This window comes from Aplidium turbinatum, chromosome 9, assembly GCF_918807975.1.
Source record: "Aplidium turbinatum chromosome 9, kaAplTurb1.1, whole genome shotgun sequence".
Taxonomy (NCBI): domain Eukaryota; kingdom Metazoa; phylum Chordata; class Ascidiacea; order Aplousobranchia; family Polyclinidae; genus Aplidium; species Aplidium turbinatum.
This window is the reverse complement of record NC_137480.1, coordinates 771,705-785,959: the sequence shown is the minus strand read 5'-3', so window position 1 is coordinate 785,959 and position 14,255 is coordinate 771,705. Positions and strand designations below refer to the sequence as shown.

General features: G+C 37.1%; 1 protein-coding gene across 1 annotated transcript in view; it reads right to left on the bottom strand.

The window, feature by feature from the left end:
• Positions 1–9,211: 9,211 nt before the first annotated feature.
• LOC145777418 (uncharacterized) overlaps positions 9,212–14,255 on the bottom strand; it is a 113,459-nt gene continuing 108,415 nt past the window's right edge. The window contains exon 13 of the mRNA XM_082588784.1: positions 9,212–10,225. Coding sequence (XP_082444910.1) covers positions 10,065–10,225 — 161 coding nt within the window. The 3' untranslated portion in view covers positions 9,212–10,064. The remainder of the gene's footprint in view (positions 10,226–14,255) is intronic.

Sequence of the window (14,255 nt, the reverse complement as noted above, 5' to 3'; positions counted from 1 at the left end):
TGGGTTCAATTCCCACCCTCTGCTAATACTATTTTTTCTTCTGCAACTGAACTGAGGGCAAGAAGGATCTTAATGGTAGCCACTTTAACGGTAGGCACTTTAACAAGTCGAAATTTTGCGCCAACACATTACCCACTGGTCGAAGAGGTACGCAATCATGCGTGACATGTTCATTCGCGATTCAGCTGATTTCAGTCATGTGACTCGTGACGTGATAATCTGATCAAAAATTTTGATACAAAAAAAATTTAACTGAATGCTTCACCACAACCACCGTTGCCTAATGGTTAGGGCAGAGGAGTAGGCCTATAGTAATTTCGATTTCGTGGGTTCGATTCCCACCCTCTGTTAATACTATTTTTTCTTCTGCAACTGAACTGAGGGCAAGAAGGATCTTAATGGTAGCCACTTTAACGGTAGGCACTTTAACATTACCCACTGGTCGAAGAGGTACGCAATCATGCGTGACATGTTCAATCAATATTTGTGTTTTAGTCACGTCACGCATCTCAGCAGCTCTTAAATATCGATTAGTGAAAAACGAATACGATAGTGATTTCGTTGCTTGCATAAAAAAGCAGTGAATAACGCGCATTCAATATTCATTTTTAAAAGGAATGGGTATAAGCATTCGATATCCAGAAAGCAACGAATAACGCTATCGAATAGTGACAACTAGTCGTTACTTCCAACCCTGGCTAACACTCACAACAGTATTTCAATAAAAGTTATAATTTATGTTGTGGAACCGGTTTTCGTCCAATAGAACTCCTCAGCACAACTGAATCGAAAGAAAAAATTACAATAAAGTGATCATCGGCGTATGAGCATTTTTGCTGGGGTGTGACACAGTATAGCCCACAACTAGCCCGAAACAAACGAAAATTAAATAAAAGTCAATTAATGTTTAAAACCTCCATTATTTTTCTTTTTCCCTCTATTTATAGTTTTGGTAAAGAGGCCAAATACAGAAAATGTTGCAAGAATCAAATATTTAAAATTGACCTGGTTCGTCCACGTAGTTGTAAGCAGTACAATAACTCAAATAGATTTTACTCAGCAAGTAGGATTAAGAAATTCATATGTCGGTGAAATCTTGAGCAAACGCTTCTATTACATCATCATGATAAACTAAGCAAACAAAATAATATCATATAAAAATAATAAAAAACTATTGATTTGTTTTCTTAGTGTTTGCTTCCGTATTAAGTTAATCGCCCATTTGAGGAAGTGTCTTAGTAGCCTACCAGATTGCCTTTTCCAGTTAGTTTTTTCCCGTTTTGATCATAGATACGGTTTTCCATTTTCCCTTTTTTGTCACCTATTTCTGACGCATTGACTTCTTCACCTTTTGCATAATGCAAGTTTAACATGACAATGTAATTGTCACGATTCTTTCTATCTCTTACCAGGAAACAGACTTGGAAATGATTAATGACGTAGTTCAATGGGATATCACCGAAAAGGAGTCAATTGAATGGTCGAATAATTCTACTAGTGAGATGATAAATAAAAATTCTTGAAACACTTTACGTATGGCTCAACACTTCCAATAAATAATTAATCAAAGTAGGCTAACACTGAACAGCAATAGTTTCCAACGCTTGTAACTCTTATAATCGACTTTGACGTAATTCACTTGCAGCTTCTCATATGACTCTATTCTCGATCACGATTTATAATACCACTAAATCACATCTACACGTATTCAATAACTTCAAGCCTCAATCAACGATAATCTCACTATAATCTCTATATCTATATTACTAACTACAACTACAGTACAATACCTTACTCGAATTACGCCTCTATTTATAGCAGGTTTGTTTGGTCTAGTAACTTCGAAAAGGTACGATAATGTTACATCATAGGAACTCATTGTTCTGGTCAAGTTTTACCGCACGAAAACATCTTTGTGACGTCAAAAAACCTATACCTGGCAAATCCTTCTTCTTTTTCTTTCGTTTGATACTAGATCAAATTTCAGGGCAGGTGATGGAGAGCCGTAGTGTAGCTTCGTCCAGCGTTGCTATACCCTGCGTTCCATTTGGTGCCTTGTAGATGGGGCATTCGAGAACGACATGGTCAGCAGTTTGTTCCTCCGCGCCGTATTCGTAGGCCGATGAGGGAGCCAGGCCCCACTTGTGCATGTTGGAATGGAAGCGACCGACTCCGGTTCGGATTCTGTTGAGCTTGACCCAATTCGGCCGAGGCAGGTCCATACCAGGGGGGCGCGCCACCGGGTGAGGTATAAAACGATGTAGTTTGGTGTGGGTGGCGCACCACGCTGCATTCCAAATGTCTTCCATGAAGTGTGCTGCGCTGATGGCGTGATCGCTGAATGGATGTAGTAATTCAACAGCAGCTGGCACAAAGGGGTGTCTAGACTTTAATTGCCGGGGAGATTCCTGAGGTGGGATGTTGAGTTTTGCATGAAGCAAGTGGTTAGGATCTCCCGCCCGGCGAGCGAGGTGTATAATGGCTCCGAACTGGCAAATCCTGAGGAGCAAGCTGGAGAAGTTTCCAGCCTTGCACGTACGCCAAAACGTCTAGAAATACAGGGTGGGCCAAAAGTAGGCTTACAGTTATAAAAAGTGGAGTTTCGGTTTAAAAGTAGCTTTAGTGTTTTCATGTGGGTACTTTTAAATTTCAAGAATGCTCGTTATATCTTACACAGAAACTGTTTAATCTCAATGCTCAAAATGTGCTCAAAACGTCCTATACCAACACCTTTGCTAGATAATGCGCCCCAAACTATAACATCAGACTGGTTAAATTGGGTCTTTATGGTTAAGTTAGGCATCAGCCCAATACACACAGTTATGCCTGTTCACATGACCAGATAATTTGAAGCAAGTTTCATCTGACCAGATGATTTTGTCCAACATTTCAACTTGTTCTCCAACAAGTTGGTCACGCATCATTTCATAAAACTGCAGTCGGCGATCTGGGTCTTCCTCCAAAAGATCATGCAAGCCTACCAGTCGTGGTCGGTAGGATTTAAATTTCATGATATGCAATAAGCGTCGCAATGATTACAATGTTGGTAGAGGACATTTTGAGCACGAGATTAAACAGTTTCTGTGTAAGATATAACGAGCATTCTTGAAATTTAAAAGTACTTACATGAAAGCAATAAATTTACTTTTAAACCCATACCCTACTATTTATAACTGTAAGCCTACTTTTAGCCCACCCTGTAAAAGTAAAGGTCCCATGTAAATACTCAGATACTGAGCTTTGGGGAATGAGAAGATAAGGTTCTCATTATACTAAGCCTTCGGAACTAAGGATAGTAGGGTCCTTTCTCTCGGCCGCCTTTACTTCAGCAACTACGCCCACCCAATTTATTACACCCTGGGTAGTGGGTACAACCTGGGTGGACCAAAACAAGAGGTTTGCATAATTGGAAAGCCAACGCCTTATCCGTTGCGCCATCCCACCGGTGGAAGACATTTTGAGCACTTAAGAGATTAAACAATTTCTGCGTAAGATATAACGAAGAAAATAAATCAATAGCTTTTTTTCCTTGGTCTGAACCTTAAAACATTTGACCAGGCTAACACTCACAATAGTATTTCAATAAGATTTAATTTATGTTATGGAACCGGTTTCCTTCCATTAGGAATCGTCAGCATAACTGAGTCGAAATAAAAATTAGCCTACATCAATAGATGTCAGCACAACTGAGTCGAAATAAGAATTAGCCTACAATATCAATAGATGTCAGCACAACTGGACCAAAACAAACGAAAAATTACAAATTAATTAAATAAATAAAAATGTTCATGACCTCCAATCCTCCATATTCATTTCTTTATTTCTGCCTTTTCTTCTCTTCATAGTTTTAGCAAAACGCAACTTTCGAATATTATAATTTCAATTTGATCTAGCTTGAGCAAGTATAATGGCAAACACTTGAAAATTCAAATAAAATTTACTAAGCAGAGGATTATAGAAATGCTATGTCGGTGAAATCTAGAATAAACGCTTCTATTACATCATCATGCTAAACTTGCAATTGTGCAAAAATTTAAAGCAATCAATGCGGCAGAATAGGTGACAAGGTTTGGAAAAACTAGAAAAACCATATCTATGATCAAAAATGGGAAAAACCAACTGAAAAAGGTGATCTGGTACTATGACACTTCCTCAAATGGGCGTTCTACCTAATACAGAAAGCAATATCACTAAGAAAATAAATCAATAGCTTTTTTTCCTTGGTCTGAACCTTAAAACATTTGACCAGGCTAACACTCACAATAGTATTTCAATAAGATTTAATTTATGTTATGGAACCGGTTTTCTTCCATTAGGAATCGTCAGCATAACTGAGTCGAAATAAAAATTAACCTACATCAATAGATGTCAGCACAACTGAGTCGAAATAAGAATTAGCCTACAATATCAATAGATGTCAGCACAACTGGACCAAAACAAACGAAAAATTACAAATTAATTAAATAAATAAAAATGTTCATGACCTCCAATCCTCCATATTCATTTCTTTATTTCTGCCTTTTCTTCTCTTTATAGTTTTAGCAAAACGCAACTTTCGAATATTATAATTTCAATTTGATCTAGCTTGAGCAAGTATAATGGCAAACACTTGAAAATTCAAATAAAATTTACTAAGCAAAGGATTATAGAAATACTATGTCGGTGAAATCTAGAATAAACGCTTGTATTACATCATCATGCTAAACTTGCAATTGTGCAAAAATTTAAAGCAATCAATGCGGCAGAATAGGTGACAAGGTTTGGAAAAACTAGAAAAACCATATCTATGATCAAAAATGGGAAAAACCAACTGAAAAAGGTGATCTGGTACTATGACACTTCCTCAAATGGGCGATCTACCTAATACAGAAAGCAATATCACTAAGAAAATAAATCAATAGCTTTTCTTCCTTGGTCTGAACCTTAAAACATTTGACCAGGCTAACACTCACAATAGTATTTCAATAAGATTTAATTTATGTTATGGAACCGGTTTTCTTCCATTAGGAATCGTCAGCATAACTGAGTCGAAATAAAAATTAGCCTACATCAATAGATGTCAGCACAACTGAGTCGAAATAAGAATTAGCCTACAATATCAATAGATGTCAGCACAACTGGACCAAAACAAACGAAAAATTATAAATTAATTAAATAAATAAAAATGTTCATGACCTCCAATCCTCCATATTCATTTCTTTATTTCTGCCTTTTCTTCTCTTCATAGTTTTAGCAAAACGCAACTTTCGAATATTATAATTTCAATTTGATCTAGCTTGAGCAAGTATAATGGCAAACACTTGAAAATTCAAATAAAATTTACTAAGCAGAGGATTATAGAAATGCTATGTCGGTGAAATCTAGAATAAACGCTTCTATTACATCATCATGCTAAACTTGCAATTGTGCAAAAATTTAAAGCAATCAATGCGGCAGAATAGGTGACAAGGTTTGGAAAAACTAGAAAAACCATATCTATGATCAAAAATGGGAAAAACCAACTGAAAAAGGTGATCTAATACTATGACACTTCCTCAAATGGGCGATCTACCTAATACAGAAAGCAATATCACTAAGAAAATAAATCAATAGCTTTTTTTCCTTGGTCTGAACCTTAAAACATTTGACCAGGCTAACACTCACAATAGTATTTCAATAAGATTTAATTTATGTTATGGAACCGGTTTTCTTCCATTAGGAATCGTCAGCATAACTGAGTCGAAATAAGAATTAGCCTACAATATCAATAGATGTCAGCACAACTGGACCAAAACAAACGAAATATTACAAATTAATTAAATAAATAAAAATGTTCATGACCTCCAATCCTCCATATTCATTTCTTTATTTCTGCCTTTTCTTCTTTTCATAGTTTTAGCAAAACGCAACTTTCGAATATTATAATTTCAATTTGATCTAGCTTGAGCAAGTATAATGGCAAACACTTGAAAATTCAAATAAAATTTACTAAGCAGAGGATTATAGAAATACTATGTGATTAATATACTATGTTAGAAATATATGATAGAAATACTATGTTATTAATAGAAATACTATATGATTCCTAATGGAAGAAAACCGGTTCCATAACATAAATTAAATCTTATTGAAATACCATTGTGAGTGTTAGCCTGGTCAAATGTTTTAAGGTTCAGACCAAGGAAAAAAAGCTATTGATTTATTTTCTTAGTGATATTGCTTTCTGTATTAGGTAGATCGCCCATTTGAGGAAGTGTCATAGTACCAGATCACCTTTTTCAGTTGGTTTTTCCCATTTTTGATCATAGATATGGTTTTTCTAGTTTTTCCAAACCTTGTCACCTATTCTGCCGCATTGATTGCTTTAAATTTTTGCACAATTGCAAGTTTAGCATGATGATGTAATACAAGCGTTTATTCTAGATTTCACCGACATAGTATTTCTATAATCCTTTGCTTAGTAAATTTTATTTGAATTTTCAAGTGTTTGCCATTATACTTGCTCAAGCTAGATCATATTGAAATTATAATATTCGAAAGTTGTGTTTTGCTAAAACTATGAAGAGAAGAAAAGGCAGAAATAAAGAAATGAATATGGAGGATTGGAGGTCATGAACATTTTTATTTATTTAATTAATTTGTAATTTTTCGTTTGTTTTGGTCCAGTTGTGCTGACATCTATTGATATTGTAGGCTAATTCTTATTTCAACTCAGTTGTGCTGACATCTATTGATGTAGGCTAATTTTTATTTCGACTCAGTTATGCTGACGATTCCTAATGGAAGAAAACCGGTTCCATAACATAAATTAAATCTTATTGAAATACTATTGTGAGTGTTAGCCTGGTCAAATGTTTTAAGGTTCAGACCAAGGAAAAAAAGCTATTGATTTATTTTCTTAGTGATATTGCTTTCTGTATTAGGTAGATCGCCCATTTGAGGAAGTGTCATAGTACCAGATCACCTTTTTCAGTTGGTTTTTCCCATTTTTGATCATAAGATATAACGAGCATTCTTGAAATTTAAAAGTACCCACATGAAAACAATAAAGTTACTTTTAGACCCAGATCCTACTTTTTATAACTGTAAGCCTACATTTGGCACACCCTGTGCGTCACATCTTATAAAGATTTCGTAATCAAAAGTCACTATAGGACAATAACCGATAACAACATATCGTATAAGAATTTTATAATTAAAACAATACGCTCGGTCAAGAGCTTTGCATATTGATTGTAACAGCAATAGAAGCGTTTGTTCTAGATTTCACATCTCTCCAGTGTTTTGCTTGTGACAGTATTTAAATCCAAACTGTTTTAAAGTCTTGTTAGCTTTTGGTTTTGCTATTCGATTTCAAAATCACAGAACAGTTTCAGGGCTGAGCAGGTGCTTGGATTTGGTTACCTGTATCTCTTCTCGTAGCCTGCATCACACTGGTAATCGCTGGCCAGACAATGATCGCTGCACACAAGGCAGTGCTTGTTAACAGGTGGGTCTTTACGTTTCATTGCCGAAGTTCATTTTTTCAGCTTGTCTTGGTTATGCAGAGGTAAACTGCGAAAGTGTACTCCTTTGACGTTCCCCTCGTTAGAATAACCGGGAGCCATACAAAAAACTACCATTTTAAGGTAGTAGAAACATTCCAAGCACAAAATTGTTCGCTGTATTCGTGGCCTACGTGACATGTTTCATTGATGTTTTGTCTTTTTGTACGCAAATTATTGGACCTGGATCTAGCGTACCCCGCCAAACACGTCATCAAATGTTTTGATCCATCAGAATCATTTAAATCGAAACCCTTTTTAGGTATTTATAAGTTATAACAAAAATAAAATTTAGTTTAAAAACGCTTTATTTCATAAAGATCTTCGAACACAACAGTCACATATGGTTGCAGCGCACCTGCTATCCTGAGATGTGACTTTGCGTAAGTGTGTTCCTGTTCCAGACAATTGTTCCCCTAATCAAACGTCATATAAAAACCGTTCAGGTCTACTGAATCTTTGCGTATTACGTCATGGAATTTTTCCTAAAAATGAGCCAAAATTGTACCATCGTTCGTAAGACTTGTGTCAAACCTGTTTAAACATGAAACATTGGATCACCACCTTTGAACACCTGTTAGAATTGCGTGACAATGTCTTTCATTATTGCGTCACAGTTACTGTTTACGTGAGTGTGAGATATCGCAAATTATTCTAGTCATTTTAAAATTGTTGCTTGAAGAGGTTGGTCGCATGTTTAACTGTTTTGCTTAGTGCTTGTCAGCTGGACGAAAATTTCCGTCTTTTATCCAAGTAATCTGTTCTGTAGTGACAAGTTTTTAGTGGTGTATCGCGTTGCACCCCATTTTCGACAGCTTTGAGGCTATTTTTACAGAAATACAATTCTCGAATAGACGTTTCCTGAAGAGTGTTTCTTTTCGGTCATTACATACAGACGAACGGATCTGGGAATCTTATGTTACAATTTTCCCACGAAGAGATTATGGTTTACCGCTGTGACCATAAAAAATAAAAGACGTTACTCTGTCTAGTGTTTGGTACTGAATAAATAAAAATAAAGACGTTGTTGTCAGTTGGAACTTAGAAGCACAGAAATAATAAAGACGTGACTTGTTTTGTTTTTGTTTAGTTTGTTTAGTTTTGGAACTAAGTTTTCTATCAACTGCTTCTCATTTGAACATTGATGTTGAAATCCGCCCCCGATAGCTCAGTTGGTTAGCGCGTGACTTTGTAAACGAAGAAGCTTCAAGATCAAGCGGCGCTGGTTCGACTCTCGGGGTGTGCGCTGGAGCAACACATTTTAAGGACTGCTCTCCATTCAGAGAAACCAAATGAATGGAATAATCTCCCTGCAACAACATTTCAACACTCGGAAACTTCACTCTGTCAATCTCCGTTACCAGCCCTGCGTCAAAAGCTTATGCAGGTATGCGAAACTACCAGGGATAACCTATTAAGGCTTTGTCAGTCCGAGGATAAAAATTCAAAACCAAGCAAAAACAATTTGCGGATACATTTGTTGATAACGTCTCTCCTTTGCTGCCAAGTCAAATGCCTTCTATTAAAACGTCTTTTAAAGAAAAGATTGCTCTTAAAATCTGCTAAAAAAAACGCTTATTGTAGAAAATGCATCGCCACTCCACAATAGTCTTTGATTTTTCTCATGGTTATGAACAGTACGCTACGCTGCTCTGGAGAGAAATGCCTTATTCGGTTAATTATTATTTTCTACTACCAACATGTAACAGTTAACCATCAAGCAACAAGCAAAGTGAACATTTAATGCTGCAAGTACTCTCATTCTTCGGCCTAATCGATTTTTTTTTAAAGTTTTAATAAAAGACCCATTTACCGAAAAGATAGTTCCAGCAACTTAGTTCCAGCACCAAGTACTTTTGTAATTATTGACATTGGAATCAGTCATTTGGATATAGCATTCGGTACGTTGTGCTTGTAGTATAAATCTGATTGTTCAATTTTCAACTGAGCAAATTAGGAAATTTTTATGATATTTGTTTCTACCATGGAATACAACCTAGCAATCACATGGCATTTAACATAATGCAATAAAGTGAAAATAAATTAATTATAAATTTTATGAATGTTTTCAGCCATGTACAATATACATGTTAGCCCTTGTCAAATCACAAAATCACTGATCCCATACATAAATTAAAAATACATAACTGATTTACAAACACTGATTCGAAAAAAGAAATGCTCAAGAATGAACCGGCAAGGCAGAGGAGAGGCACATCAAATGATGGTTCATTACGCAAAACATTTCACATGAGTTACAACTCACATGACGCATAAATAAGTAAAGACATTTGCAGATAGGAGGCACCTGCGGCAAACAACTGCCTATTGAGACGAGGATTGCAGGATGTTACGAGCAAAGCATCGTGGATTTTAGTATCAAATTCGGTGAAGCATCTACGCACAGTTCTAAAAGACTCCAGTCTCCACGTTGTTGCTGGGTTGTAGCTGTCCACGGTTCAAGAAAATCGCGTCTTTACCTAAATTGTATTTGTTGCTACTATCTTGAATACATTGAACAGCTTGTAAGAGAGACCGAGATCACCACGCCGATCGACCTGGACCTAAGTGTTCCAACCGTGTCTTTTTGTGGGAACACACGTACCATATCGATAATGTTGCTGCAGCGGTCAAAATCACAACCACAGCCAATATAACGACCACCAGCAAGGTACCAGACGTCTGTGCTTGTGGTTGGACACCTGAACACAAGAAGTATGTCCAGCAAAATTCTAAATATCATTCTTACAAATAGAAATAAAGCTAAGATCAATTTTAAAACATTCTTGTGTTTATTAAAATAAAACTTATGATCATGCAACGCGTATATTGTTGTCGTTCAGCAATGCTGCAGTCAAAGCTTTTTTCTAATCAAAGTGGTTTGATCAATCAGTTAGTGGTCTTGACGCTAGTAAATATAACAACACTGGATAGTTTGGTGTACAAGGACTGTGAATAGGCGAAAAATAATGAAACCTTTAAAAAAGTTTGCGTAAAACAGGTTGACAACTCTTGACAGGGAACTCCTTGACTTTACAAGTCTGCAGTTTATTTCTCTTTGGCGCACAAACAGCATATGCCCTCCTCTACAGCGCAGTTAAATTAGCGCCGTACTTTGAAAACAGAGAAACGGCAGAACCAAGCAACGCTGGTTCAACTTTCGAGATGTGTGCTTGGGCAATGTAATTTAAAGACTGCCCTCCATTCAATAGCACTTCATCAAACGGAAATTCTATTCTGCCAAACTCGGTGACCGGGCCTGTGTCAGTGGCTTAAACTTAAAGCCTCCACAAGTAGTCTGCCTAAAACTACAATGAATAACCTTTCGAAGAGGTTTTCTCGGTCCCCGGATAACAATTAAACTGAAGCCAACTGCCATTTCCCCCCCTCCCCTTGGATTGCTGTATTAAGTTTTTTTTACTGTTGAGTTTGGTAGCCAAGGGTCTCTATTTTTAGAAATTGCTTGATAATATGTTGTCACCTTTGGGAAATTTGAGAAATTCAAGATGGCGTCCAAGATGGTCGCCATTACTTATAAATAACCATAACTCCTTATTGCTTCAATGGTAACTGGGCAGTGATGTACGCGCATACAAAAAATATTGACGCCGTCAGCGCAAACGCAAACGTTCGAAAAAACATAGCCCTATGCGTCAATGTAACTTGTAAAAAAAGTTGGCGGCGTCAGCGTCAGCGCATACACTAGCGTAAACTAATTTTGTTTGCTAGGTACCAAACATTCACACGGTATAAACCACTCGAAACAAACAAGTTTCATTTTGAATTTCACGAAGAAACACAAGCATCTGAAAGTGTTCATCAAAAAATACATTAAAAAGTATGCGTTGACGCTATGCGCTAAAAAACCGCGAAAACTTTACGGCGTAGCCTCAAGCGCAAACTATCCAAAAAATGTGGCCGCAAGCGTTAACGTAAACAAAAAGTCTACGCCGCAAGTATGCGGCGTAGAATTTGCGGCGTGTACGTACATCTCTGTAACTGGGGTAATGAAGAACCATCCCGCTAGTTTGCAAATTACTCTTGCGATCAAGATGAGGAGATCCAAAAACTTATCAACGTGCCACAAAGGTATGGTGTTACATGTATCTGCAATGAGGTAGGGCGGTTTAAACATTCAGCTGCCAAAGCTGCAACCATGGAACATTCACTACTAGGCCTATCTACTTCAAGCTCAAGCTTGGTTCAAGTTATTGTTGACAATGTTGATACTGACATATCGTCTCCCAACGGAAAGTCATCCACCCATTCCCTTGCCATGCTGATTACACAACCAAATAGTAACAGTAGTGAAACAGTCCAAGAAGACACCATCAGACGTGTAAAAAAGGAAGATATGATTGAGCCACTCAGGTCAGACGTCAAGATAAAGTGGTATCATGGTCCCAACTCCCAAGAAGCCTCCGATGCCACAGAACACCCCCAAACGATCTGTTCAGCCCTTGCGTATGCTGGCTGAAGGCCTACTTGATGTCTGTCATATAGGTGCTGTTTTAAGTTGTTGGTCTAAGGATTGATATGGATCTTTAGTTTTTTTATACATTTTGCCAATTTTAGGCTACTTTTGTGCAATTTTAGCATGTGACGATTAGGTATCAGTAGTGGTAACGTTTTTGCAGGAAATCGAAAGAACGTTTGACAGTAGGCTACTAGTTGCATGTGAAACTTATGTCATTTTATCAAACAATGAATTTATTGAGTTGACAATGAGCTGTAGGCTACAGTAAAAGTTATGAAAGTAATCTGCTGTAGGCCGTAGCGACCCTATGATTTTTTGTGGCTACTTATTTACAGATTGTTTTCTCATAAGTCATTTGAAAGGGAAATGAGTAATTGTAAAGCTTTGGTAGAGAGTTCGCTTTGTTGAACCATAGAGAAATAAAACAGAGTAACCTTAGCGGGTTTAACATACATTTTTTACACACAAAAATATAACATAATTAAAATAAACTGAAACGTTTTCGACACGTACGTGTGTCCTCATCAGGAATTTAAATAATAGCCTATGTTATGTTTTTGTGTGTAAAAAAAATGAGTAATTATAGTTGGAAAGTAACAGTGAAGTGCATTTACCTTACAGTTGACTCTAGCTGTCTTAATGTTACTGTGACGTTTGGCTTCGATCACCGCAAGCTCGCGCGAGAAACTAAATTAGTCTCGCGCTTGCCTTCAAATGATCTCACATTTTTTGTAAATTACACGGTTCATTTTTTGACTACGTGGAGCAAAATTCACCAGTTTTTAGTTTGGTGGAGTTACAGAACGGTCGTTTATTTTATGCTTATCACTAGAATTGAGAAAATGAAGAAATAAAACGAAAGGTGCACAATTGTTTTTTATTATTTGCATGGCGTTAAAAACTTAGACCAAAGAAAGGAAAGAGAACAAGCCCGTTTGCGCACATTAGTGACCCCGACGTGATCTTTTGGACGTGATTACGACTTTTAACGTTGTAGAAACTATATTGAACAACTGTAAATACTTCAACGAAGCAGAGGAAGATGGACAAACAATTTCAAAGGAAAGTTCTAGAAAAGAGACGATTTTCCAGCCAATTCGTTTTAAGCAGAAGGAAGAAGGAAGGACTTATAAAGGAGAAGAGAACATATAAACTGAAATATTTATTGTACTGTAGTTTGTAAACATAAAATCTCAAACTAAAATTACGTGTGCAAGCGGGTATGTATATTTTTTTTATCTTGAGTGCAGTTTTGTTGATGAATTCGTTAGTATCGCTTCTACCGATCATTCAGGGTGTTGTTGTTAGCATACCTAAGTACAGTGGCGTAGCCAAGAGGGAGGTTTTGGGGGTTACAACCCCCCCTTTGGCACGCTTGTGACGTAACGATATTGAAAATGATGCTTTTAGTCTACAAAAATTGCTTAATTTTAAACAAAATTGCATTGAAAGAGCAAGTTTTGCCAATACCAAACATCTCAGCCAGGAATTAGCAACAAGAAAACATAGAGACTTAGCTTTATTTCAGAAAAATGCCGAAGAAAACATGATCTTATCCTTTTGCTGTGCCACCAGACACCACCATTTTACAGGAATATTCGTAACCACATTTTTGTTGAAAATGCTCTCAGAATGCACCAAATTCAAAGTAATTTTTCAAAATTTTCTGAGGGAAGCCCCCCAGACCCCCGCCGCTGGGTCGTTAAAATCCCCCCTTTCAAAATTTCTGACTACGTTACTGCCTAAGTAAATGCTGTTGATTAGACTTCATAGATATTCCAAACGCTTTCCTCTACCCCGCACAGGTTTCCTTTCTACACTTTATATACTGGCAGGATTGAATAACAATCCTGGCGGCATCACACCAGTCAGATTTATAATTCCAGATTGCTGTGGCACATCCAGAAAGAATGGATTTGTGGCCGATGAGATCTGAGCTGACAAATAAAAACATTTGGGGGACCCATAGACACGTGCGAGAGGTTTAAAGAACTCCAAGTTTGAACATCGTTTAGGCAATCCTCCGTTATTTTTGTTTGGATACTCACATGGTTCATCTGGGGGGAGGGCTGGTGTGACGTTTGGCTTCAATTACCGCAAGCTCGCGCGAGAAACTAAATTAGTCTCGCGCTTGCCTTCAGATGATCTCACATTTTTTGGAAGTTACACGATTCATTTTTTGACTACGTGAAGCAAAATTCACCAGTTTTTAGTTTGGTAGAGTTACAGAACGGTCGTTTATTTTGCTTATCACT